This window comes from Nyctereutes procyonoides, unplaced genomic scaffold (genome assembly GCF_905146905.1).
Source record: "Nyctereutes procyonoides isolate TBG_1078 unplaced genomic scaffold, NYPRO_anot_genome, whole genome shotgun sequence".
In the NCBI taxonomy this organism is placed as follows: domain Eukaryota; kingdom Metazoa; phylum Chordata; class Mammalia; order Carnivora; family Canidae; genus Nyctereutes; species Nyctereutes procyonoides.
Window position 1 is genome coordinate 1,542,396 of NW_026575129.1, and position 27,548 is coordinate 1,569,943.

The 27,548-nt window shown below is 40.4% G+C and overlaps 1 protein-coding gene and 1 pseudogene across 1 annotated transcript in view; both read left to right on the forward strand.

The window, feature by feature from the left end:
• IQGAP2 (IQ motif containing GTPase activating protein 2) overlaps nucleotides 1-27,548 on the forward strand; it is a 297,908-nt gene that overhangs the window by 244,629 nt on the left and 25,731 nt on the right. Inside the window, exons 18-28 of the mRNA XM_055342241.1 lie at nucleotides 1,423-1,506; nucleotides 2,665-2,736; nucleotides 4,783-4,852; nucleotides 9,986-10,194; nucleotides 16,364-16,513; nucleotides 19,260-19,423; nucleotides 21,792-22,016; nucleotides 23,355-23,495; nucleotides 23,907-23,991; nucleotides 24,425-24,657; nucleotides 27,178-27,310. Coding sequence (XP_055198216.1) covers nucleotides 1,423-1,506; nucleotides 2,665-2,736; nucleotides 4,783-4,852; nucleotides 9,986-10,194; nucleotides 16,364-16,513; nucleotides 19,260-19,423; nucleotides 21,792-22,016; nucleotides 23,355-23,495; nucleotides 23,907-23,991; nucleotides 24,425-24,657; nucleotides 27,178-27,310 — 1,566 coding nt within the window. The remainder of the gene's footprint in view (nucleotides 1-1,422; nucleotides 1,507-2,664; nucleotides 2,737-4,782; nucleotides 4,853-9,985; nucleotides 10,195-16,363; nucleotides 16,514-19,259; nucleotides 19,424-21,791; nucleotides 22,017-23,354; nucleotides 23,496-23,906; nucleotides 23,992-24,424; nucleotides 24,658-27,177; nucleotides 27,311-27,548) is intronic.
• On the forward strand, nucleotides 3,830-4,264 carry LOC129521077 (single-stranded DNA-binding protein, mitochondrial-like; annotated as a pseudogene).

Here is a 27,548-nt window from a genome sequence, read left to right on the forward strand (position 1 = left end):
AATTATTTCAAAATTGAAAGTATTTTTCAAAATATTTTGTCATTTCTAGGGATTGAATTGAGAGGAGAAGTCTGGGACCAGTGCTCAGTTGATCACTTTTTTACTATACTGACTGTTTTGAATCACTACAGAACATGTTTTTAGATGATAATAAAATTCTACATACCCTTTTTTAAAAGAAAAGGTTTGGGGATCCCTGGGTGGCACAGCGGTTTGGCGCCTGCCTTTGGCCCCGGGTGCGATCCTGGAGACCCAGGATCGAATCCCACATCAGGCTCCCGGTGCATGGAGCCTGCTTATCCCTCTGCCTATGTCTCTGCCTCTCTCTCTCTCTCTGTGACTATCATAAATAAATAAAAATTTTAAAAAAAAAAAGAAAAGGTTTGGGCAGTCCGGGTGACTCTCTGGTTTAGCGCCTGCCTTGGCTCGGGGCGTGATCCTGCAGACCAGGAATCGAGTCCCAAATCAGGCTCCCAGCATGGAGCCTGCTTCTCCCTCTGCCTGTATCCCTGGCGCTCTCTCTCTCTCTCTCTCTCTCTCTCAAGAATAAATCAATAAAATCTTTAAAAAAAAAAAAAGTTCTACCTACCTTCTTTATCAAGAAAATTCATATATGTAGACATGAAATTTATAGACATAATTTGATTTTTTGGAATTTGTCCTTTTTAACAAGAAACTCATATTTCATTTCTAATTTGAAAACAAAACCAGGGAATTTAAGTGAGTTACAAAGCTATGTTTCAATAAAAAAGATTCTCAAAAAAATTGGAACAAACTTAAAATAATTTTGTATTTAATCATTCTAAAGATACCCATTTGTTTCTAGTTTTTGTAAATGTTGCCTATAAAAGTTCTCTTTAGTGGTGATAAACTAATAAAGCTTTGTTGACGAAGCATCATTAAGCTTTATGTAGAAATAGCTAATAAATGGCCAGTCACGACACTCTTATTTTCAGGGATCCAGATATAAATTAGTCGAGCATTGATCTTCCTTTTTGATCTGGACCATGGTGGGTCACTTGCTGGAGTAAAGATCCTTATTAGTCATTATTTTGAGACATCTGATGTTGTTACCACATGATAACAGTACTCGTTCATCTGTTTGTTTCAGGGCAATTCCATTTTATTATTACTTTTTGTCACCCAGAGCCTTGATAAATTAAGCTTTCAAACAGGAGACTGAGCTTCTACCTGCTAACTGTGCTTTCCCAAGTTTGAGACAAGCCTCAGCTGTGAGCTGGAGCATTCTGCTCAGTACATGTCCACCCATCAGCAGTGGTGTCCACGGGGGATTTGGAAGAGAGGGCCCCAGACAGTAGCCCAACACAGTGCCTCCCCAGACATACTCTGTTCCTGTGCTTTCTAAAATCAAGCAGTAAACTGTTGCACAAAAGGAATTTTGTAACTTGCTCTTTTCCACAGGCTTTTTGGAAGGGATACAAACAGCGGAAAGCATATTCACGCAGGCGGCAAGTGTTCGTTGACAATACCAATTCCATTGTGAAGGTAAACATCCCTTCCTACCTTAGTGCTTGACTTACACCTTTCCCTTCAATTTTAGTTTTGCTCCTGGAAGACAGAGAATGGAAAGGGTACATAGGAGTCTTGAAGTCAGAAATAAGTCCCAGGTTTGAGTCCCACATCCATTACGTAGCTGATCATCTTCAAGGCTGTTAAAACACTGTACCTGGCTCAGGTCCTTTGTGTGGTTTTGAGAATCAAATATGCAGCTATTTCATAACCAGTGAATGCTCTTTCTCTACCAAGTCCAAATTGATACTTAAGCTCTAGGGGAAAACAGCATCCTCTTATTGTATTCACTAATAATATTTACAGTGCTCAAACTTAATCTTAGTTGTTAGGCAAATGCAAAGCCAGTAACAAGAGGAAGTAGAACTAAGTTAGGACCTCGGGGTGGGGGGTGGGGGTGGGGGTGGGGGTCAAGCAGGTCTAACCTAGCTCTCGACCCAGTCTGATGGCTGTGAGTTTAGAAAATGAAAAGGCGCCAGGGTGCCCACTCCTCAGTTCTGGAAACCAGAGGACTGGCCAGAAACAAACTTGTAGACAATGTGGAAATCCAGATTAGAGTCGGAATAGTAGGGCTGGACAGAGATTGGAATGACATGAGATTAATTCATAAGGCCTCTAAACTGTGAAGACAGAGAATGACATCATCTAGACTCATTGTGCTCCTTAGTGATGTGCTGCACTCACCATGGAACACATGCCTGTTGCCTTGGGACACTGTAGGTGCCAGTTGGTCCCTCATGAGAATTCTAGACATGTTTCCCTGTAAAGACTTAAAGGATACTGCATGCCTTTAAAGGATGGTGGAAGAAACCTGGGACTTAGTTTTTGATTCCCTGACCTATTGCAATGCTCAGCAAAATGCCCTCTTGGTTTTTATTTACTGAGATGAAAGCAGAATGGCACAAAGCTACATTACCTTCCCCACCATAAGGTATAAAATGCTTTGAACCCCCAAGAGAAAAAGCAATGAAAGAAGTAGAAGATGAAGATGAGACTTAGGATGTTAATTATTTGGTGGGCTGCTAATATTTACTTTTTTATCACACTATCAATATTATCTTTAGAAAGACTGCGTGAAAAGATATTAAAGGTTGTTTGGTAATGCCTTGATTTCTCTGTTTAACTCATTTTTAGATTCAGTCCTGGTTCCGGATGATAACAACACGGAGGAATTACCTTTCACGACTACAGTATTTCAGAGATCATGTAAGAGACATGCCAAGTAGATTTTCACCCTGACTGAGGATGATTTGAATGAATGCTTTGTTGAATGTTAGCATTGAATGATTTTTATTAAATGGTGGAAATATTTTTAGAAGAGAACCTGAGTGGAAGGCTATTGGTGTATTGTATATGCTGGCTGCATAGTGTTCGTTCCTATCTAGTCTTTGCATTAAATAGAATGTTTTGTCAGTTCAGGAAGAGAAAAGGAAATGTCTTCTTTCCTAAATATTCTTCATACACTTGCTTCCTTTTGTCCTAAGACACCAAGTCTTTGGGTTAAATAATATTTTCATGTCTTTCACACCAAAGCTTTTATTTGGGTTAAATGATATTTTCATGTCTCCCCAACTGCCTTTGGCTTAAGTTCTAAAACATCAATGTCAGTTGCAAGCCAAACATCAGTAACCTTACATATTTTTAAAAAACAACTTCAGAGCTAAATGGTGGAAATGTACAGTAAGATGAAATAACAGATCTTAAGAACTCAATGTGATAATATTGGTAGGCTTACTTTTTTTTAATTCAGAACTCATGTTAAGAGTGAGACTTCACTAGTCAGGGCTGCATAGAAATGTGTGAGAAGAAATGTATGTGGGCTAGTAATGTTGAAGAGAAAAGATTCCAGACAAGTATTTTCCAACACTGCTATAAAGTTTTTCTAACTGCTAACTGATAAACTTAAATAGAAGACCACAGGAAGAATTTTTTTAGGATCTTTAAATTGATTCAATCTTAAATTAGAGATTGAATCATCTTAATTTGAGGCTAAAATTATTTTCCCCAAAAAAGTAAATAAATAAAATTCTTTTCCCTCTTAGATCTCTTTATAAACAGTCCCATATCATCTTGTCGATACTTTTAACTAAGTTTTCTGACCCTTTCTTTTCAAAGAAAATGGAAAAAATAAACATTGAATGCACCCCATCCAAATACTGTCAGTTCTAAATAGTTTTCATTCTTTTTTTTTTCTTATGATTTTATTTTAGAGAGCATCCAGGGAGGGAGGGAAGGAGGAAACCTCAAATCCTTCACTAGAAGACCAAAGACTAGCTTGTAGGAAAAGCCAGTAGAAGCCATGTTTCAAGGACATGTATTACAGGCATTTCATCAGTTTGTAAGATGTGAGTCTGAAATAGCAAGAGGCTTGGTTCTTGAAAGATCTCTGAACCATGTGCAGCTACTTGGGCAAGTGGGTCAGGACCCCATCATGAGACAGTGGAAGGGAAAAACCCAGTCACAGTATCTTCTCTAGCAAAGAATGACATATGGTGGTCAGGGGAGAGTGATGGTCAGTCAGAAGGCAACATGGCACAGAACATTGGTATTCCAACCAGGCATCAGAGATGTGGTGTATTGTAATGTGTAAAAGAGATCCTGAATTTATGTGGAAGGGAAAAGAGATTATGGTGAATACACAGATAAAAATAATATGAGGTGACAAGCAACAACAATCATAGCTGATAACATAATTCTGAGTGACCAGTGGCACCTGGGCAGCTCAGTTGGTTGAGCATCGAACTCTTGATTTCAACTAAGGTCATGATCTCAGTGTCGTGGGATCAATCCCTGTGTCAGGCTCCACACTCAGCAAAGTCTGCTTGAGATCCTCTTTCTCTCTGCCCCTCCCCATTCACTCTTTCTGTATCTCTCTAAAATAAAGTAAATAAAAGAAAATTCTATTCTTTGTGACCAAAGACCAGGCATAGAGTAGACAGTTATTCTTTGGCCATTGTTTGGTACAGTCTCATTTCCAAATCATGTATAGTCTTTATAGTTTGTAAGGACAAGAATTAAAATATTTTTTATATACAATGAAAAATTTTATTTTTAAGAAATTTCTACACCCAAGATGGGGCTTGAACTTACACCCCTGAGATCAAAAGTCACATATTCCACCACCAGAGCCAGCCAGGTGTCCCTAAATCATGTCCATTTTTAAATATTGTCAGTTTTTAAGTAGTTCTGAATTCTACAGTTGTGGAATCGTTGGGTTTTGGGAAGATCATGACTGGTCTCATTCTTTTGCAGAAAAATGAAATTGTGAAAATACAGTCACTACTGAGAGCAAACAAAGCTAGAGATGACTACAAAACATTGGGTAAGTAGGAGTACAGATCTTCCTCCACTAACAATAAGGTTACGTCCTAATACACCCATCGTAAGTTGACAATATCCAAAGTCAAAATGCACTTAATACACCTAATCTACGGAACATCATAGCTTAGCCTGGCTTGCCCTAAATGTGCTCAGAGCACTCCCATTATCCTACAGTTGGACAAATCATCTAACACAAAGCCTATTTTATAGCAAAGAGTTAAATAGCTTCTGTTATTTATCGAATACTGCACTGATGGGGTCCCTGGGTGGCACAGCGGTTTGGCGCCTGCCTTTGGCCCAGGGCGTGACCCTGGAGACCCGGGATCGAATCCCACGTCGGGCTCCCGGTGCATGGAGCCTGCTTCTCCTTCTGCCTGTGTCTCTGCCTCTCTCTCTCTCTCTCTCTGTGACTATCATAAATAAATAAAAATTAAAAAAAAAAAAAAAAGAATACTGCACTGAAAGTGAAAAACAAAATGGCTATGAGTGTATGAGTTGTTTACCCTCAGGATCACGTGGCTGACAGGGAGCTGTGACTCACTGCTGCCACTCAGCATCAGAAGAGACCATCCTATGGCATGATCCCAGCCTGGGAAAAAATGCAAACTGAAACTTCAGAGTACTCTTCTGCATGTGTATGGCATTTGCACCTTCATGAAGTAAAAAAATCATTAAGTCAAGCCATCACTAACTGGAGATCATCTTGAAACAAAGTATGGATTCCTTATAAATAAGCAAAAATAAAAACATCTTAGTCACTTCAGAGGCTGCTCCAGGAACAGAAGTTGTCCATTGTTTCCAGTAGATTGTGACTAGCTCAGACCCCGGGTTCTGAACTGGTACACAAAGGAACATGAATGGCAGGAAGAGGGACTTCCTCTTATACAGAGGGGGTAGGTAGGGATCCCTGGGTGGCGCAGTGGTTTAGCGCCTGCCTTTGGCCCAGGGTGTGATCCTGGAGACCTGGGATCAAATCCCACATCAGGCTCCCGGTGCATGGAGCCTGCTTCTCCCTCTGCCTATGTCTCTGCCTCTCTCTCTGTGTGTGTGTGACTATCATAAATAAATTTTTAAAAAAAATTTAAAAAAAGAAGGGGTAGGTAGAGTGGATATGATTTCTTCACAAAGAATAGAGTTGGCATAAATGCTGATATTTTTATATTAAATTTAAGCTAGAGTCAGAAATCTAATGCAAAAGAGTTAGCCAGAAGATAAGCTTATATTTGAACTATTTAATTTGTTTTGTTGGCCTATGATTTTTTTCCCTTATTTTAAGAATAAAACATGTTCACATGAGAAATTTTGGAGACATAAATAAGAAGGAAAAAAACTCATCTCCCAAAGATAACTATGAACATCTTCCTATAATTTCATTCTAGACTTTCCAGTTTTTAAAATATTTTTTATTATAATACTAATATATACCATTTGTAGAAAGTTTAAAAACAGCTAAATAAAATAAAAATCACTCAAACAACATTCACATTTTGCACTGTTTGCAATCCCAACTTTGTATGTTTTTCTGTTCTTTACATAATCAAGATCTTTTTTTATATGCTGAATTTTTAACATTCTTATTATTGCAAGAACATGTGATAGATTAAGAACTTGCTGATAGTAGTGCAGAAATTTTTAAAATATTTTGCTTAGGTCACTCAGAATTAGTTTTGAGACGGTAAAAAAAAAATCATGATTTGCACATCATAGTAATGAAAATGGCCCCTATGCTGTGTCTGACTCTGCCTTGTTTCTTATTTTTATACTTTGGAGGAAGTAAAAGTTCAGTAACGTAACCAGCACAGTACCTAGGAAGTAGTTTAGTGAGTGCCCTTTACTGTCTAAAGTCTGAGTTTTGGAGTGAAGTTTATGGCTCCAGAAAGGTCTTCTCTGTTACTTATTGAAGAAAAGCCTCAAGAAGATTGAGAGAGCAGTTTGTACCTGCAGCCTACAGATTCTGTTGGCTAATACATCATTCCACTGGATTCCAGAATTCCCTGTGCAAGCTAAGCAAGGAAAGGCCAGCCAGTCTTTTCAGGGCCACACTTCTCTGTTGTTGAGTTAATGAAGTTCATCTCTCAGTTGGTGGATACCTTCAAGTGTTTTACAAGATGGCTAAATAGGGATTTTCTTTTCTGAGCCCTAACACACTAAAACAGGTTTTCTACTGCCTTTACTCCTGAAAGACAATTTAAGAATAAATTTTCTAAATGAGCACAGGCTGCTTTTCATTTCATTCTTGGTAACATGTTTTTGTGGGCAGTTGTGGTGATGCTTTTCACTTGCTTTCATTTTTTTTTTTTAAGATTTTTATTTATTTGAGAGAGAAAGAACATGAAAGGGGAAAGGGGCAGAAGGAGAAAGAGAGAATCTCAAGCAGAGTCTACACTGAGCACCAAGCCTCATGTAGGGCTCAATCTCATGACCCCAAGATCCTGACCTGAGCCAAAACCAAGGTTGGGTGCTTAACCAACTGAGCCACCCAGGTGCCCCTTTACATTTTTTTAAATGGCAAAGACAAAAGAAATCCTAATTTAAAATCCAGGTGAAGGGGCACCTGGGTGACTCAGTGGTTGAGCATCTGCCTTTGGCTCAAAGCATCATCCTAGAGTCCCAAGATTGAGTTCCACGTTGGGTTCCCTGCATGGAACCTGCTTTTCCCTCTGCCTGTGTCTCTGCGTTTCTCTGTGTATCTTTCATGAATAAATAAAAATCTTTTTTAAAAAAATCCAGGTGAAAATATGGCTCAAAGATTTAAGAATAGCGTTCGTGCAAAATTCTTAGAAGTTAGAACTATAAATAAGCAAAAACTGGAGTCATACCTTAAAGACCCCCGCTAGTGAATGGAATGTGGCTTTTCCATGGTGGCTCATTTAGGACCTAAAGGTGGAATGGATGGAGCTATAATTAAATATACAAATCTATTTATATAAGTAATACTTACTGCCTCTTTAATAACACTAGTATTATAGTTTGCCTAGTTAAGGTCTTAGAGAGATACATGCTTATTTTCCCAACTAATATATGTCACAATAAAATTAGAAAATCCAGGTGATTTCATGTTGAAGCATAGAAAGTAGATAGAAACTATGGTAGTGAATAAGTTAGATCCAAGCTGCTCTGCACTTTTGCAATAGGACGGTTTTGTGATAACAGAAATGCCAATTTTCATTACTTTCTCGGTTCAGTATCTTTGTAAGACTAAGGCATTATTTTTAAAGATTTTATTTATTTTTTCATGAGAGACATGGAAAGAGGCAGAGACATAGAAGGAGAAGCAGGCTCCCTGCAAAGAGCCCGATGTGGGACTCGATCCCAGGACCCTGGGGTCACACCCTGAGCCAAAGGCAGATGCTCAACCACTGAGCCACCCAGATATCCCAAGACTAAGGCAATTTTTTAAAGATTTTATTTATTTATTTTGAGAAAGAGTGAGAGATAGAGAACGAGCAGTGGGAAGGGCAGAAGGAGAGGGAGAAGCAGACTCCCCGCTGAGCAGGGAACCAATGTGGGGCTTGATCCAAGGACCCCGCAATCACAACCTGAGCCAAAGGCAATCACTTAACTAACTGAGGCACCCAGGTGCACCAGACCAAGGCATTTTTAATCCAAAAAAAAAAAAAGTCACTTTTATTAGTCTGTCATCATCCATTTTCACCCATTCCTTCTGGAAGGGCATTGAGTGCATGCAGGCTTGGAAGTTGCTATAAGTTTGATATGGTCACTTGTCAGTGCTATCAAGTTAGGTGACTCTCTGGAATTAAAATACCCCAAAATGATTCCCAGCATGAAGATGTCACAAGCCTACTGCTGAGAGAGGAAATACTAAATTGGGGCCATAATAATTAGTAAAGCTAAAGTACCTAATTTGTTTGTAATCTACTTATTGGCACATACAAAGATAAGTGGTTCTTAGGAGGAAAGAGAATTTGAGACCAAACGAGATGGCTCATGTTTTTCTGACTTAGCTATGTACATGAGTTCTGGAGCATTGCTCAGCCTTTTTCTGAAATGGCCATGTCATTAAGCAACATCTTTGTTAGAAAGTAGAAAACAAATTCATGTGTGCTTTAGTCTCAGGAAGGGAAGGGTCCCAAGAGCCAAGCTAATTTCTCCAATAAAGCCCATCAGAAGTGGCATAGATTTGGTTGTTCATGTGGGATTCATGCTATTAGTTACTTGTGGTGTTTAACTTCTTTATTTCTTGAATGCCAAAACACCACAGAACCAAGCTGGAATTAAAAAGAAGATGAGTTAGGGACTCAGTGTAAAGGAGAAGGTGGTGATGGGAGTTGCCACAACTAGGCTGAGGTTCTTGAAGTCATCTTTTTGTTGTGTGTAGTCATTAATCGCTGAAGGTCCAGATCATTTATTCTTAAAAGTTTACCCAGTGTTTACTAAAACACTTTAACAAATGTATTTTTTGTAAAGTCACAGTGCCCAGGAATTAAAGCATAATTAATGTTCAGAGCACCAAGGGGAAACCCTTTTAGAATTTAGACACCCCTCTCAACAGCGAGGCTGGTCTCCCAGGCTCTGAGTGCCCTCTCTTGGTCCGTGCCGAAAGGACAAGGACCAAATTTCAATGTCTAAAATCCCTGTATTTGTGCCACATAGAACATGTTTCACTCGTCATTCCATTGGCTCCTGTTTGACCTTACAGTTCTCCTCTCATTGACTTTCTCTAATTCACTTTTCACCTAGTTCCTGCTCTCTCTCCATGGTCTTTGGGGCTCAGAGAAATCACTTTCCATTTCCTGTAGCAGGAACAGAAATCTCTTATCTGGCTCAGCCACAAGGTCTCAGAGATAACTTTGTTAACATCCATTCTTACGTTCCTTATCAATAAAGCACAGACAGGTAGAGCTATCTTCTCCGTGTGTGCGAGGGTCCTGGAAGCAGTATGGGAGAATTAGATAACTGGAAGACAGACCAGGTGGCATCAGTGGTGTGCAGTTATTTATATGATCAGTTTCCCTGTCCAGATTTGACATGGGCAGTATGAGTCACTCTGGAACCCAAGTGCTTCCATTGCCATATTTTTGTAGTAATGCCTTATTGAAATACCCGATTCCTCTCTTACTGATGAGAATTCCAAACATGCCTAATGAAAGCATGCCTGTTCCTTTCCCTGCAGTTGGCTCTGAAAACCCACCATTAACAGTGATCCGAAAATTTGTACACCTATTGGACCAAAGTAACTTGGATTTCCAGGAAGAGCTGGAGGTAGCACGATTAAGGGAAGAAGTGGTGACCAAGATCAGAGGCAATCAACAGCTAGAGAAAGACCTGAACTTGATGGACATCAAGATTGGGCTCCTGGTGAAAAACAGGATCACGCTGGAGGTCAGTGGGATCTGTGAGGCCTTCAGCTCCCAGAAGAGAGAGGGGGCACATGTATTTGCCGACAAAACCTTTGTCCAGCTAACTCATTTAGAATCCAGAATGTGTTGTCCAAATTCACTGACCATTTTTCTCATGGTTCTCAGACCGGTAAAATTTTATACTCTTGTCCCTGATAACGTATTTTGTAAGGCTCTTTTACCATCCTGAAATGAAATGTACATGAAACGAAGCCTACTTACATAGGTACCTTCATAAGGTCTTCCCACAAATATAAAAAAAGACTAAGGTCTTCCCACAAATATAAAAAAGTAATTTCTAATAAAAACGTGGATTTCAATGTGAAAGTACATGGGCCCAATGCCATTAGAAGATGTGATCAAGTTGCCTGAGGCTTGGGCCTCTTCCCAGAATACCACAGACTGAACAAACTACGAATTGCTGCAGATGACTAATGCCAGTGAGTGGGGGAACTGTCCATGATTTCATTTTCCAAAGTGGAAAATAACTCTTTGTAAAGTTCAGAACGAGCCAGTTGATCTCCCTGCACAGAATTGCAGTCCTAGAAGAGTCAGTGTATAGTAAAATTGCGGGGGAAATGCATTTTGTTTATATCTAAAACAATTAGTTTTGGGGCTCAAATAATTACAGAATTTAGACCTACATGAATCACTAGCAGGACATTGAAAAATCCACCCATGCAAAAGGTAGACAATGTATGCAGGAATGTCCTACAAATTGCAGGACAGCAGAGCATCCCTGCTCCCACCCACTAGAAACCTTCCAATTGTTAGGATGTTAAAAAAAACTACCTTTGTGGGGTGCCTGGTGGCTCAGTCAGTTGGACATTTGACTCTTGATTTTGGGTCATAAGATCAAGCCCTGCGTCGGGATTGGTACCCAATGTAGAGTCAGCTTGAGATTCTCTCTCTCTCTCTCTCTCTCCCCTCTCCCCCAATTCATGCACATACTCTTTCTCCCCCTAAATAAATAAATCTTTAAAAAAAAAAAAGCCTTTACCCATATCCAAAATGGCCCTTACTGAGTGGACTGCCCCCCAAACAGCCTCTAAGTAAATAATGCTATAGTTTTGTATCTGTGTGAAACCTGTTCATTTCAGAGCTCCCTCAAACCATGTGTAAAGTTTCATTTTTTTACCCTAGAAAGGAAATTTGTAGGATCAGATCTCTCTCCATGTCCCTATTCCAGTGCCACATCAGTTTTCAGAAAATGGATAGGTCAGGAGGGGGCATGGGAAGTTGACCTTCTAGAAACTCTGAGAAAGCTACATGGGTCAAACAAAGAGTGCCAACTGCCACTGACTTGAGTCTTTGTTTCTGGAAAACTGGGAAATGAGGACCTCAGGAGGCCAGCAGATGAGGATGTGAATGCCCTACTCTTGTCTCCAGCCCTCACAGAGAAATAGTGAAATAGTGCACAGAAAATAAGGAAAATAGAGCAATTTACAAAATAGGAAATTATATTCTTTTCTAAATATTAAGAAAAGTACAATTTAGGGACACTTGGGTGGCTCAGCAGTTCAGTGTCTACCTTTGGCCCAGGTCATGATCTGGGAATTGAGTCCCACATCAGGCTCCCCTCAGGGGCCTGCTTCTCCCTCTGCCTATGTCTCTGCCTCTGTTTCTCTCATGAATAAGTAAAATCTTAAAAAAAAAAAAAAAAAGAGAGAGAGAGAGAGAGAGAAAAGTACATTTTAAATGTTCTGTATTATGTTTTTATTATTTTATACAGAAAAATAGTACTTTTCTCCTTTTAAAAAAATGTGTATTATTTGACGAACATGAGAATTTTAAAAGGGTAACCTATTTCAGAAGGTCCTTCAGAAAATGCCTTTTACAGCCTTTAAACTGCTGTTTTACCCCATTCCCATAAAGTTGTAAACAGGAAATGCCTTTTAAAATAAAGGCTAGTTGCAAAACGCTGAATAGTAGACGTAACATGTAGCTTGTTATTCATGTGGAAAATGAAATCATGGCAAATTTTCAGGTCTTTATGAATGTTTAAGATTTTTTTAAAAGATTTTATGTAGTTATTCATGAGAGACACAGAGAGAGGCAGAGACACAGGCAGAGGGGGAAGCAGGCTCCATGCAGGGAGCCCGATGTGGGACTCAATCCCGAGACTCCAGGATCATGCCCTGAGCCAAAGACAGAGACTCAACTGCTGAGCCACCCAGGCATCCCCTGTTTAAGATTTTTTTTAAGTATTCTTAACTGATGATGTTGTGAAATAGAGCTAATTTTTCAACTTACCTTTTCAAACACCAACTATTGATTACTTATTGAAAATTTAATTCATGATTATTATTTAGTCTTATCATTGATAGTAGCGTTTTTTAATTTGATGACAAGAATAGTACAATTAAAGCTTTATTTATAGTAGTGAAAAAGTGAGAAACAACCCAAACACAAAAACAATAAACAGAGAACAGTAAAATGAGTTTAATATGTAAGCTATATAGCCACTAAAAATAATGTTTTCAAAGAACATTTAAGGGCAGGGGCAATGTTGGCAATACAATAAAGACAATAGTACTTAAAGCAGTACAATTTCATTTGTTGTGAAATATATATACTTAGAGCTAGGAAAAAAGTGATTCTTCTTTGGGTGGGTAGTAAAATTAAACTTCTTGATTCTTTTTTCTTTTTTAATACTGAGCATGTGTTTAATGAGGAGAGAAAGATTTTTAGGGCAGCCCCGGTGGCTCAGCAGTTTAGCACTGCCTTCAGCCCAGGGCATGATCCTGGAGACCCGAGATCGAGTCCCACTTTGGGCTCCCTGCATGGAGCCTGCTTCTCCCTCTGCCTGTAAAGAGCTCCAAAGTAACCATGTGTCTTAAAATTTTTCTGAAAGTGACCTTCCTTGCCTGGCTAGCTCAGTTGGTAGAGTATGCAACTCTCGATCTTGGGGTCATGAATTCAAGCTTCACGTTAGGCATAGAGCTTACTAAAAAATAAATAATAAATAAAATAAAATTGGCATTCCTCCTAGAAATCACAGGAAGTCAGTAGGTGAATGAAGTGGCTAACATTGGTTTTAGGCCAAAAAAAAATGGCTTAGAGATGGAGACAAAGCAAGTGACGTAGAAGTTTCCTAGAGAAACAGGGAGGAAGAAGAGTATAAGCTCAAACTAGCTTGAAAGAAAATCTGAATAGAAAGTAAAAGTAGGGCACCTGGGTGACCCAGTTAAGTGTCTGCCTTCTGCTCAGGTTATGATCCTGGGGTCCTGGGGTGAAGCCCCGCATCGGGCTCCCTGCTCAATGGGCGGTGTGCCTCTCCCACTCTACTGCTTGTGCTCTCTTGTGTACATTCTCTGTCTCTCTCTCAAATAAATAAAATCTGGAAGGAAGGAAGGAAGGGAAGAAAGGAAGGAGGGAGAAAGGAAGGAAGGAAGGAGAGAAAGGAAGGAAGGAGAGAAAGGAAAAGTTATCTGGGGCAGTTGGGCTCAGTCAGTTGAGCATCCAACTCTTGATTTCAGCTCAGGTCGTGGTCTCAGGGTCGTGGGGTGGAGCCCTGCATCCAATTCTATGCTAGTGGGGAGTCTGCTTGAGATTCTCTCTCCCTCTCTCCACTCACATGAGCTCGCATGCTCTCTCTCTAAAATAAGTCAGTCCATTTTAAAAAGAAAAAAGGAAAGAAAGTAAAAGGAATCTTGAGTCCCTGAGCTACCCACCAATGAATGCGATGCATAATAGGAGTGCAGATGTCAGGCCTGGGCTGCCTAAAACCCAGATGAAGGGTTGTTCTACGGCTTGATTCTACTGCTGCACTGTGTGTATTAGCGTGTTTCCCCGAGCGTGTTTCTTAACCTCTCTGAGCCTTGTTTTCTTCCCTGAGAATTGTGCCAAGTGCATCACATATGTTGTTTTGACCTTCATAGCAACTGAGACTGGGATTATTGATCCCATTCTATAGATTAAGGAAACAGGCTTGGAAACGTTCACCTGCGCAAGGCCACAAAGCTAACAAGGCTGTGTAGGCACCCCTACTTTCATGCCTGTGAAGCCCAAACCCTTTGTACTAGTCTACACCTTCTATAAAAATGTCTATATAACAGCATATGACCTGCATTCAGGTATCCTGCAATCATGGCAAGGGACAAAATGTGGCCACCAGGGCAACATCAAGTTGAGGGAATATTGTGAAAAAGTAAGATACTGTTGCTCCTTCAAACCACTGTTCTCCACATGTTCAATATTTATTGGTAAGAACAGAAGACATTAAATTCCTGTTAGTGAGAAGCATACATGTTTGGAACTGCTCCCTGGTTGGACTTTGGCTCCTTCTTCAGGCTTCCCAAAGAAAACTTGTGTTGACCCAAGAGCAGTCTTAAGCAAGGCACAGTTTCAGGGAAGAAGGAAGTTGGGCTTCCTGCCGTGACCTGCACAGCTGTGCAGGGGGATGTGCCGCAGACACTCTGCTCCATCCACATAGCTGCTCACTCCCACACCTCCTCCCCTCCAGGGCTCAGCCTCTCATGTTCCAGCTCCCCATCCGGGATTACTCTCCCTGTCCTGCCCTCACCAAATGTCTATATTTCTTTTTTAAAAAAAGATTTTATTTATTTATTCATGAGACACAGAGAGAGGCAGAGACACAGGTAGAGGAAGAAGCAGGCTCCCTGTGGAGAGCCCAGTGCAGGACTCGACCCCAGGACCCCGGGATCATGCCCTGAGCCAAAGGCACATGCTCATCTGCTGAGCCACCCACGTGTCCCCAAATGTCTGTTTCTAATGCAAAGGGATTTATTCTGCCCCAGAGCCTGCTTGCCACTCCCGCCCTCTCTTCTCTTCTGTGTATGTCAAAAACCGTAACATAAAGGTGAAATCTGGGAACAAAACAAAAGGAAAATCTTCAATTGCCAGAGCCACCACCATTGAAAATAACCGGAGGGGGAGTTAAATACCAAGATTTTGTTTCTGCCATCTATTTAAAACCAAGATAATCTATTTACTCCACATATTTGAGAGACTTGATCTGTGCTTTGCCAATTACTTAAAAAGAAGAAAGCAAGGAAATAAGGAACAGTAAACCAGACTTATTCTGGTGATGTTTTATGACATCTTATCAACAAGGATGTCAGGCAAGTGCCTGCCCAGACTTCCCCAGAACCTTCATCTAGTGCTGAGTACACTTCCTTTCTTCATCCTGAAATACATCATATGCTTATAAATAAGGGTGAAATGTTGCCTTTTTAAAAAATTGCATGGAAATTCAAATCAAATACCCCCCCCCTTCCTGCACACAAGCAGTAAGGAGGACAGAAGTATGTGCTGAAATCCAGGTTGCCCCTCTCTTAGCTGAGAATGGCAAAGAATAAATTCATAGACCTGCAGTGGATATAATCACAAGGAACTATCTTACATCAGAACTCCAAGGGTTTTCTTTCTACCTGTGAACTGACCCTAGCTGTGGGAGAATGGGGTGCTAGGACGTAAGCAGATGTAGAACCTGTACACAAAAGCCAACAGTAGTTCCCATCCCCAGGAGCAATTGAAAGCAGTGGCAGGCACGTTTTTGACTGTCAGAATTACTAGGGGTCCCTACTGGCACTTGATGGAGAGGGGCCAGAGATGCTAGACAACCAATGATGCATGCACAGTAAAGCATTGTATTGCCTGGAATTTCCCAGAATACCCCTCCTCAGGAGCCATGGTCAGACATCCTGATGCTGGCTACAAATCGACGTCTTACATGGAGGTTGGACTAAGTTCAGGGAAGCAGATGGAAGAAGATTTGGGAAAAAACAGCTTTATTGCCACCTACTCTGTAGTATGGTGACCTGTTATTACATGGCAGAGGAGGCAGGCATTCTAGAGCACTGGCGTTCATTTGGGTCATGTGCCATTCATTGGTGGGTCATGAAAGCTATTCAGAGAGTCACATCAGCAGTCTTTAAAAGTTGAGTCTTTAAAAGTTGAATAAAAGCGAATTGAGGATATCAATGTGTGTCCCAGTAGTGTGGGTAAGTACTTCATACTCCAGGCATGTGTGCGCACACATGTGTGTTTACCAGCAAAAGATGTAAGATGTGTAAGGAAAATGTGGAAAGTTAATCTTTCCAACTACATGTGTTTCAAGGTGTGTGTGTGAAGAGAGGACATGAAGAATACCAGAATAAAAAATAATCGTTTCCTAAATTCTGTTCCAGGATGTCATTTCACACAGAACAAAGCTGAATAAGAAAAAAGGTGGAGAAATGCAAATACTGAGTAACACTGACAACCAGGGAATTAAAAGTTTGAGTAAGGAAAGGAGAAAAACACTAGAAACATATCAGCAGCTGTTTTATCTTTTACAGGTGAGAACAATTACTCTCACTATGAGCTTTGGATCAATACTATATTGCTTGGCGGTGGTTTACAGTATATCTTTCCCCCGGGTAAAGTTGTAGTAGGTGACACATTTTGAGTACCCACTAAGTACCAAATGCTATTCTGGATGCTTTACATACATCATCTCATTTAATTCTTACTACAACCCTCAGAAAATAGTAAATATTATTATTCCCATACTGTATATGAGAAAACCAGGATGCAGCCAGTAGATGGTAAAGCAGAGATACTGGAACCCAGGCAGTTTGACTTTGGAGCCCCTGCTTTTGGGACTACATTATATTACAGTTACCTGCAGAGACAGTATAAACCTACTATTAATATAAGCAGATGCTGTCAGCCGTGAGCAAATTAAAGTACTTGCAAAATGGGTCTTTCCCTGAACCAGCCTTCCCTTCTTTTGAGAAAGGATAGAGTTTTGATTAGGGCAATAGGGCATCCTTTTGAGTTTCATTATTTTCGTGGCATTACTATTATGTAAGTGGACGGTAATTTTTTGCTGCTTCCAGGGTGCAGGTGAGAACTAGTGAGTTGAACTGCTTATGGCTGGACTGGGGTGGACCAGTTGTTGTTTTGGCTAAGTCACTGGTTCACCTTATCTGTTCTATTAGTACATCCACTTAGTCCCAAAGAAAAGTGAGGAAGTAAGTGATAGTGATAAACAAAGCCTCCCCTTTGGGAAGAAAACTTCCTCCAAAAGGTGGGTCAGTAGTTCTTCCTTGAGTCAGGTGTCCCTTTGTGTGGGGATGCTGCTGCTGGCAGTGGTCACTTCCTCAAAGCCTGAAGGTCCCTGAATCTTTCCTTGGGGATGGTGCTGACATTAGGTATACAGAGAACACATTACCCACATCGTGAATGAGGTGTGATTTGCCCCCATTAAAGAAGTTATGTTAATTGTGGTACAAATGAGAATTCTCCATCTGGAATAATGGATTGGAGAGCAGGTGTAGTGCCACAGATGGCCACGGTGTGACAGCAGAGAGGGAAAATGTTAAAACGGTATTGTTCCTGGAATCCCTTGCTTAATTAACACCAGCAGACTTTCCAGAAAGAGGGCTCCCCGTGGGTAGGGAAAAGTATTTGTCTACCTGAATTAGAATAGTAGTCATCCAGCAGTTGGAAATGTAATCTTGGGCATTTATTCTTTTTGACATCCATAAATCTCCCAAATGGATGAGGCTTCTTTAGGATTTGGTTTCCAGTGTTAAATTTTGATAGAATTAGTGTTATAAGGAAAGTGAAACTGTAGTCCTTGGCCTAAGACTTGTATTTTTTTACTTTGTTCTATATGTGGAGACCATTAATGGAAAAGATAAAAATCACAGGAACATGTTGAGAATAATTCCAGCAAGTTTTATTCCCCAAGCAACCCAAAACTGCTGGTCCCAGAGCTCAGCCATTCAGTTGTATCTAGTGGAGTGTCTGTTGAAATCATGTATTTTTCTTTTTCTTTTCTTGAAGACATTGGCCTGAGATCATTGAGGAAACTACATAAAGCAAATGGTCTGAATTCCTTTGGCCTTTAAATGATGTCTTGGCAAGAAGTATTAGCCACAAGACAGGTCAGCTAGGATAGGCTTTGCTTTGCATTTGCCTCTTCAGTCTCAGCCTATATGGAAAGCTTTCAGGTCATCTGGGAGGCATGAGGAGAAGGATTCTTTAGCTTTAGACGGATTTCCTTTCTCATAATCCCATATGCTTAGTGTGGGAAAATATTCACTGCAAAACTATAAATAAAACATGGTCCCCAGCTTCATAAAATTTCAGACAATCATTATGAGCTTGGAATTTATGAGCATTGTAAGCCTAAGTAGTAAACTATAATTTGGGTTTTCTTAAAAACTTTAAAGCCAAACTGTTTGAGTGTGTTAAATGAATACTAGTTTCCATGTATGGAAAATTTTCTTTTCTCATCAGATGAAGATGAAGAGTAGGTATATTAAATTTCTCTATGTACATATTTTCCTCTATAACCTAAATAGTAGTTTATTCCTCTAACCTTACCTCATTGGTGTAGCTACTGGAAAAGACCCATATTACATGAAGACTGGTGCCTTCAGGAACCCTATCCTCAGATGAGCACTCAGGACATCACACCATTTTTTTTTTAATTCTTTATTTTTAAGTTGACTTCTTTTTTCTGTCACTTTCTTCCACCATTTCACCCGTCAACTATCCTGACCTTTACCCCTCCCTCCAGCCTCCTTGCCTCATTCCTACCTTCTCTCTACTCGTAAAACATCACGGCCATCCTGTCTCCACACGTAAACATGCCCTTTTCTTTTTCTTTCTAGTCTCAGAATATAGGATATTTTTCCTTCTGTTCATTCACCAGTCCTTCTGGAATAGTCTGTGTAGCTAGACTCTTGGTTCATTATTGCCAGTCTCTTCGGATGCTGGATTCTGTTGGTCAACCTCAGTCTCTTCTGTGTCTTTACAATAAATATTAATATGTACCTTGAAATGGTTAACAATGTATAGTGCACATAATTATATTTCATTAAATATATATATGTAACTTCTGTTGTAGCTTTGTAATATAACTTCCTATAGTATTAATATCAGCTGACACCTTTTAAAGTCTTACTGTATGCCAGATACTCCACTATATGCTTTATACATGTTAAAGGGAATTGGGTACTCCCCTCTGTTTTAATATATTAACATGCAGTTTTGTGGGGGACTTTGTCCTTCTTCCCTCTTTTCTTTTAGACCAATCCTTTGTACCTGGCTAAGCTGATTTTCCAAATGCCACAGAATAAGTCAACTAAATTTATGGATACTGTTATTTTCACACTATACAATTACGCTTCCAATCAGCGAGAAGAATACCTACTCCTCAAGCTTTTTAAGACTGCTCTGGAGGAAGAAATAAAGTATGTATATAAATATATATATATATATGTATATATATAAAAATATCAATGAATAAATCATTTCAGTGACAGCTATCTCTCATTTACTAAAATAATATTTAAACTATTCTTATAAGTTACTCATACATATTCAAGTATATCAAATTGCTTAAGGAATTTCTACATCACTATGGGTATTTCCTGGTACAGCTTTCACCTACCAGTGATACCTTTTTCAGAGCCAAATTCGCTTTTGAGTTTGCAAGTACACAGCAACTTAAAAATCAAAAGCTTTTTTGAAAGTCAGTGGAAAAAATTTAACTTAATTAAAACTCTGTGAGTAATAAAGCTATAAACAGATGGGGATAGTGATCTCTGCCAGATAGTCTTCTTTAACTTCTCTTACTGGAACTTAAACTGATTTTTGCTACTTTATTTTCTGGTTTAGTTATTGTAAAAAAAAAAAATGTGCAGATCCCAAAAAAATACATGAAAAATGCCCTTGGCCAACGAGATGAACCTCAGCTACCTTCCTGGCTTCCTGATACTTGAGCTGTACTGGTTCCTATAGATCTCGGAAGCATATTAGCTAGGAACCCCTGCCTTTGGGTTTCTGTAAGCCAGCCTAAGAAATAGGATACATGAGATATAGGAATGTGTGCACTGGAATAAATAAGTGCTAAGGAATAACACACACACAATGTAACAGATCAGAGGAGTGGGAAGAAAAGTTCCAGTCACAAATGATGTTGTAATAGTGATGTAAAATGTAGCATGACAGCAGGCAGCTATACTGGTGGGGAACATAGCATAATGTATAAACTTGTCACATTTCTAAGTTGTACATCTGAAACTAAGGTAGCATTGTGTGTCAACTATACTCAAAAGATAAAGAAAGGAAGAAAAGTTCCATTCAGGTCGGCCGATAAAGATTTTGTGGGAGACGAAGTAGTTGAACCAAATCTTTGAAGAATATCTAAGTTTTTTATAAGAAGAAACAGAATTGATGCCTGGATGGTTCAGTAGTTGAGCATCTGCCTTCGGCTCAGGGTGTGATCCCGGGGTCCTAGGATCAAGTCCTGATCAGGCTCCCTGCATGGAACCTGCTTCTCCCTCTTCCTGTGTCTCTGCCTCTCTCTGTGTATCTCTCATGAATAAATAAACTCTTTTTTAGAAAAAGAAAAAATGGAAAAGGAAAAATAAGGCACAGTATTGACAGAAAGAGCATAGGCCAAGATCTGCAAAACACAATAGGCTCATTCCAGGCAAAATGTGATTTAACTAGTCACGAATAGGAGATGGAGCTAGAAAGATAGGTTGGGCCAGATCATGGGAGTCACTGAGTACAGGCCCAAGTGCCAAGGAACGGTTCACTCCCTTGGAAGCCCTGAGAGGTCTTAGAGCAGGGTATTGATTGACATGGCCACGTTGTGTTTTTAGAAGCTTGATCTGCTGCTGTGTATGAACAGAATAAATGGTAGGTGCACATGTCAGAGAAGTGGGAGAGTCAGAAGGAAAAAAGAAACTGTGGCTTTTTAACACGGTGAGTATCAGCTGCAGGTGTAGAACATGAGGGTGAAAGTGTCCAGCAGAAAGCTGGAAATCCAAGACCAACTCCCAGGAAAGAGAGGTGGATTAGACACTGAGCCCAAAGGATGAATTTCAAGGAGGAGGTCATTGAAATTGCACGTGGAAGTGAGGTCTGAGGGTAGATCACATAGAAAGACATGAGACAGAACAGTTAAAGTGTGGGGAGAGGAACCAGCAAAGGAAACGGAGGGGACGACTGGGTAGGATGAGTACTGGAATACAGCACTCTGAGACCCTGAGGGAAAGGGGGTCACACAGGAGGGTGAGAGGTGGCGCAGAGCTGAGAAGGAGGCAGGTAAGGAAGGGAAGCTCCCAGGACTTGGCAATCAGCAGTCAGGAAGAGCTCTCTCAGCCCTGTGACATAGCCAGAAGCTTTCCTGCAGTGAATTTGAGTGCGATTTGAAGAAGTGGATTCCAGTTCATTAAATCAAGAAAGTTATTTTTGAAATTTGGTAACTAGGTGGGACACGGTACTTGCCCAGTGGCACCCTGAATTCTTCTCATTTCTCATCCGTCCATCTTCAGTTCCTGCCTGCCTGCTAGATCGAAATTAAAGCGGAGCACTTATTTTTACATCCTTGAGCTCCTCAAATGATGCACACACATCTTGCAGATGATTGCTTGCTTTTAAAGCATATCGGCTTTGATTCTCTTGGAGGCAGTATAACCCCCCAAAGTCCTTGCCTGCCAGAGAGAACATAGGCTGCTTAAAACTCTCTCCATGGAGGCAAACCCTTTGTTTCAATCTGGGCTTTTTTGGTTTGTTTGTTTGTTTGTTTGTTTGTTTGTTTGTTTTTAGATCAAAAGTGGATCAGGTGCAGGACATAGTGACCGGGAACCCCACAGTCATCAAGATGGTTGTGAGCTTCAACAGAGGTGCCCGAGGACAGAACACCCTGCGCCAGCTCCTGGCTCCTGTGGTAAAAGAGATCCTGGATGACAAGTCCCTGACCATCAACACAAACCCCGTGGAGGTGTACAAGGCTTGGGTGAACCAACTGGAAACACAGACTGGAGAAGCCAGGTAACTGAGCCCAGAAGAGGTTGGTTTTCAGTCATGTTTTATGATCATTTTTACATGGCTATTATGGATACTCTTAAACTCTCTTAAAAGACAAAATTTCCTGTCCAAAGGCAGTTTTCACTTAAAGACATTACCTCTTCTTAACATACCCATATAGGCCACATTCTCGGACTCTTGCTCGTCTTGGTATGACACAGGATTTTCAACTTGCAGTACCAATTGATCCCCAAAGCCACAACTTCTGTAATTCTCTCCCTTGCTTATTCTTTGTATATCTCTAAACCTAAACCTAGAAATAGTACATACATCCTCCTCACTTGATGATACATACTTTTTTATATTTACTAGGTGAGTAAGTATCCTGTGTAAGCAGCAATAAGCCAGGTAGGATGGACCTATTCCGGGTGGTAGTTTGTAGAGCTAAGCAATCTCTGCTTTTTATCTCCTTCAAAAGGATGCCTTGTGCAATCGTTAAGCTACACACAGAGGATTGCATGGATGGTTCTCACGCACTGTTTGTAACAGCAAAAAGTTGGGTCAAGTCAAAATATTTGGCTTTGAGGAATTTGTTAAATAAATGTTTGTATAATACATAGTAGACTCAGTAACTGTTTGGAAGAATGGTATAGAAATATTTTTATTGGCATGGAAAAAATGTATAGTTTTCCATTGCAGTTGTGCATAATAAGCCATTTTCTATAAAAATATATATACCTATATGTATATGTAAATACACACGTACACATACATGTAGGATCTGTATGGAATATATAGATATACCCATGAGTGTGTGAGGCCCACATACACAGATGTATAGAGTAGGACCTAGAAAGTTATGAACCAAGATACAAAAAATGGTTGTCTCTGGGTTAATAATATATTTTTGTTTGCTTATATGCATTTTTTTCTGTAATGAACTTACCTGCTTTTTTGTAATTAAAGAGGAGTGCGTGGGTGGCTGGGTGGGTTAAGTGTCCCAAGTCTTGAGCTCAGGTCTTGATCTCAGGTTGGTGAGTTCAAGCTCTGCATGGCTCCCACTGGCTAACCTCCTTAAAAAGAGAGAGCGAGAGAAAGTTAGCTGGGTCTGTATCATGTGAGTCGCCTGTGATTTTGCTGAGAGCATCCTGAGTGAGAGCCTAGAGTTCCCTGATCCGCTAGTGGCAGAGGGTCTGTCTGGGCACACTGGGCCTCCCTCCCATTGGCAAACACTTTGTCGCTGAGGTCACTGGGTAAAGTCCACTTCTCTGTACAAAGCATGATTGTAGAAAGGGCTTGGCAAGGACACAAATGCTCATTTTTAAGCCCCTGATTAATTGAAAGACCTTGTTGTGTTTTCAGCAAGCTTCCTTATGATGTGACCACAGAACAAGCTCTCACATACCCAGAAGTGAAAAATAAACTGGAGGCATCCATTGAGAATCTGAGGAGGGTCACCGACAAAGTCCTGAACTCTATCATTTCTTCTCTTGACCTACTGCCGTAAGTTGTACATGTAGCAACTTGAATGTTCTTCACTGAAAAAGTTCTCAAAACATTATAAAAAATAAATAAACACTATAAAAATAAATCTGAAAAAAAATAAAATAATAAAATAAAATAAATCTGGCAGGAAAGATAGGCATTTTCCCTCATACTGTTTTTAACACCATTTTAAAAGTTGACCTACATTTGCATTTTACATTCATAACCATTCTCCAAAGAGTGGCCACCAAACAACAGTGTTCAGTTACTGACATGAATCAAGGTTCTGTGATTCTGTTATACAATCTCCTTTGGTGTTTAATTTTCAAGAAAACTGCCCCAGTGTGGTTGATGAGAACAACTGCTATGTGTTTCTTGCTCACTCAGCCTTTTCTCGTTATTTTCTTTGGTCCTCTGTTTCACATGCAGTTATGGATTGAGGTATATAGCCAAAGTACTAAAGAATTCGATCCGTGAGAAATTTCCAGATGCCACAGAAGATGAACTGTTAAAGGTAGATTTTCAAGGGTCATCTCACCACAGCTGCATCGGGGGTGGGGGGTGAGCCAAAATTACCAACATGCCATTTTATGAGAATTCCTCCCGGCCCTGGGGAAGCTGCAGGTCCTCTGTTTTCCAGTGACTTTCAAAATTATTAATTGTGCTGAGTTACTTTAGAGATCTTACACGTTACTGAGATTCTTTATATTAGAGCATTTGGGGGGAAATATGTTCTAATTATGCTATTTTTCACCAAAAGTAATTTTGGTAACTATATCAGTGACGTGTGACAATATTCACTACTTGTACAGAACTCCTTTTTAGAATTCAGACCAGAAAATAGTCTTTCTTAGGAAATAGCGATGAATATTTACTTCATTTCTTAAAAATCTAAAACTCTTGAGTTGCTTCTCTTAAAAACCATCTTTTTGTGTGCATTCCTCCAGATTGTGGGCAACCTCCTCTACTACCGGTACATGAACCCAGCTATTGTCGCTCCTGATGGCTTTGATATCATCGACATGACAGCTGGTGGACAGATTAATCCTGACCAGAGGAGAAACTTGGGATCAGTGGCCAAAGTTCTTCAGCATGCAGCCTCCAACAAGCTGTTCGAAGGAGAAAATGAGCATCTTTCATCTATGAACAATTATTTGTCAGAGACCTATCATGAGTTCAGGTGAGAGGGGTCATTGCTTTTGGAGAAATTTGTAAGATGATGAGCAAGAATAATGTGTGTTCTGTACTCATATTGGTTGAGGGTTGTGTATGCGTATGTTCTGTTGTCAAACCTCTTACCTGTGAAAGACTTATGTCTGTTGCCTTGATAAGCATTTCCAGACTATATCACTGGTCTTTCCATGGGAACTTGAAAGGAATGAGTGGTAGGAAGATGCACTCACCCTGAAGCTCTCCAAGGAAGCGTATTCAAATTGGTATTCATTTATTCTCTTGTTGCCATTCCGTTGGTAGGTCGCAGAAATAAGACATAAATGTGACCCCTTTGACTCGTCACTTGGAAAATTGATCTCCCATTCCTCAGTTTTCCTCTGAAGAGTGATTTATCTGCTCACAAATGTACCTCATGATCATTACTCTCTATTGAGAATCGTGGCCTCTTGTGAGAACCCTCCCTCCAAGTCCTCTTACTACAGGAAGTTTAGATTTCTTAAGCTGCTAATTTTAGTAAAACATCCTATTTCTTCCAAATCCTTATCTGCTACTACAGCTTCCCTTTGCTTCCTTTTTTCTCAGATTATTCTTATCAAATATCTGTGGTTCCAGTTCTTCAAAAAGAAACAAAACCAAAGACCTCTTCCTCACTTTTAAGAATTCATATTTTTGGGATCCCTGGGTGGCGCAGCGGTTTGGCGCCTGCCTTTGGCCCAGGGCGCGATCCTGGAGACCCGGGATCGAGTCCCACATCGGGCTCCCAGTGCATGGAGCCTGCTTCTCCCTCTGCCTGTGTCTCTGCCTCTCTCTCTCTCTCTCTCTCTGTGACTATCATAAATAAATAAATTAAAAAAAAATTCATATTTTTTTCCCCTCACACTTATATTTATCCTATGTGTTCCTCAGCAACTCATTACAAGTGTAGGAAGCCAAACTGCCCCATGGAAGCATGCTCTTCTCCCACGCCAGTGTGACTGCCTGCCATTTAACCTCTTCAGCCTTGGGCTGGGAAGGTAGAGGCCTTTTGATGTGTAAGCCTTGGCTACCCTTAGGAGGTACACCAAGGGTAATTTCTGGTGTATGAAAATTCAGTACGGGGGGGCCCTGGGTGGCTCAGTCAGTTGAGCATCTGACTCTAGATTTTGGCTCAGGTCATGATCTCAGGATCGTGAGATGGGGCCCAGTGGGCTTGACACTCAGCAAGAAGTCTGCTTGAGACTCTCTCCCTCTGCCTGCCCCCCTTCCCCACATGCCCTCTCTTTCTCTCAAACAAATAAATAAGTAAATAAATAAATCTCTTTAAAAAATAGATTCTCTCTTCCTCTGCTCCTCCCACTTACACTCTCCCTTTAAAAAGAAAAGAAAATCTACTACATTATAGAATAAAATACCTTCTCTACCTGTACAAAAGGTTGATTTATGAACCATGACCAGAGCCCCTGGCTTTCCTGATCTCACTGTCTCAAATTGCTATTATTTAAAAAGCAGACTTTTTAGAATCTGATTACTGGAGGAATAGGACATCGTATGTATTTGTGTGATAGCCTTAACAGCCTTTCAATCAGCTAGCAACTGTTGTTTGGATCAACTAAGAGTACAGTAGGCTTAATTTGAATTTCTGTCAATTTGGCAACAGACGCTCAGAAGGGTGATTAGGCCCGGGAGCTTGTACCACTTAAAAGCAGCACATGTAGGGACGCCTAGGTGGCTTGGCGTTTGAACATCTGCCTTCTACTCAGGGTGTGACCCGAGGGTCCTGGGATCAAGTCCCACATCAGGCTCCCTGTGAGGAGCCTGCTGCTCCCTCTGCCTGTGTCTCTGCCTCTCTCTCTGCATCTCTCATGAATAAGTAAATAAAATCTTTAAAAAATAATATAAATAAATAAAAGCGGGATCCCTGGGTGGCGCAGCGGTTTGGCGCCTGCCTTTGGCCCAGGGCGCGATCCTGGAGACCCGGGATCGAATCCCATATCGGGCTCCCGGTGCATGGAGCCTGCTTCTCCCTCTGCCTGTGTCTCTGCCTCTCTCTCTCTCTCTCTGTGACTATCATAAATAAATAAATTAAAAAATAAAAAAATTTAAAATAAAATAAAAGCACATGTGATGGATTGCTTTCCAGATTATTTTCTCTAGAAAGACTTGATTCTTAGATCAAAGACTATGAGTCTTGACACATTTATGTTTAAATTTTGGGGGCCCTGTTCTCAGAATAACATTTCTTAAATAACCTGCCTGTAATTTGACTACATTGAGTCACTAGCAGAACCTGAGGCCACACTGCTCTCTCCATTTCTGTGCAAGGAGCTGGGTCCAACATCCAGAAACATGGACTCAGCTTCCATAGTTAGGAGCCAGTCTGGAATGTGCCCTAACAAGTCCCTCCCACCCCCCACCCCCCCCACACACACACAAAGTTTGAAGTGGAGAACAAAGCACTAGTCCTAATTCATGATTTCCTCAGTGTTTTGACAAAGCTGTTTACCTCAGAAATTTGAACTCTGTCTTAAGAATTTGTTTTCTTTGTTAGGAAATATTTCAAAGAAGCCTGTAATGTCCCTGAGCCAGAAGAAAAGTTTAATATGGATAAATACACAGATGTGGTGACAGTCAGCAAACCAGTCATTTATATTTCAATTGAAGAAATCATCAGCACACATTCAGTAAGTGGGGATGGGAAGGGGTCTTAGCCGTGGACCCACGGTTCAGACACCATTATCTTGAAAATGCTTAGTCTCTATGGGGCTTCCTGTATGCACGTGCTAATAATACTCAGACTCCTAAGAAACCTTTGATATTTATTCCCTGGCTTATACAATGAATAAAATTCCCTTTTGTATACAAGTCACGTTTACTTTTTATGTGGTGTGTTCATTCTCTCTTCTGTGTAAAAAAAAAAAC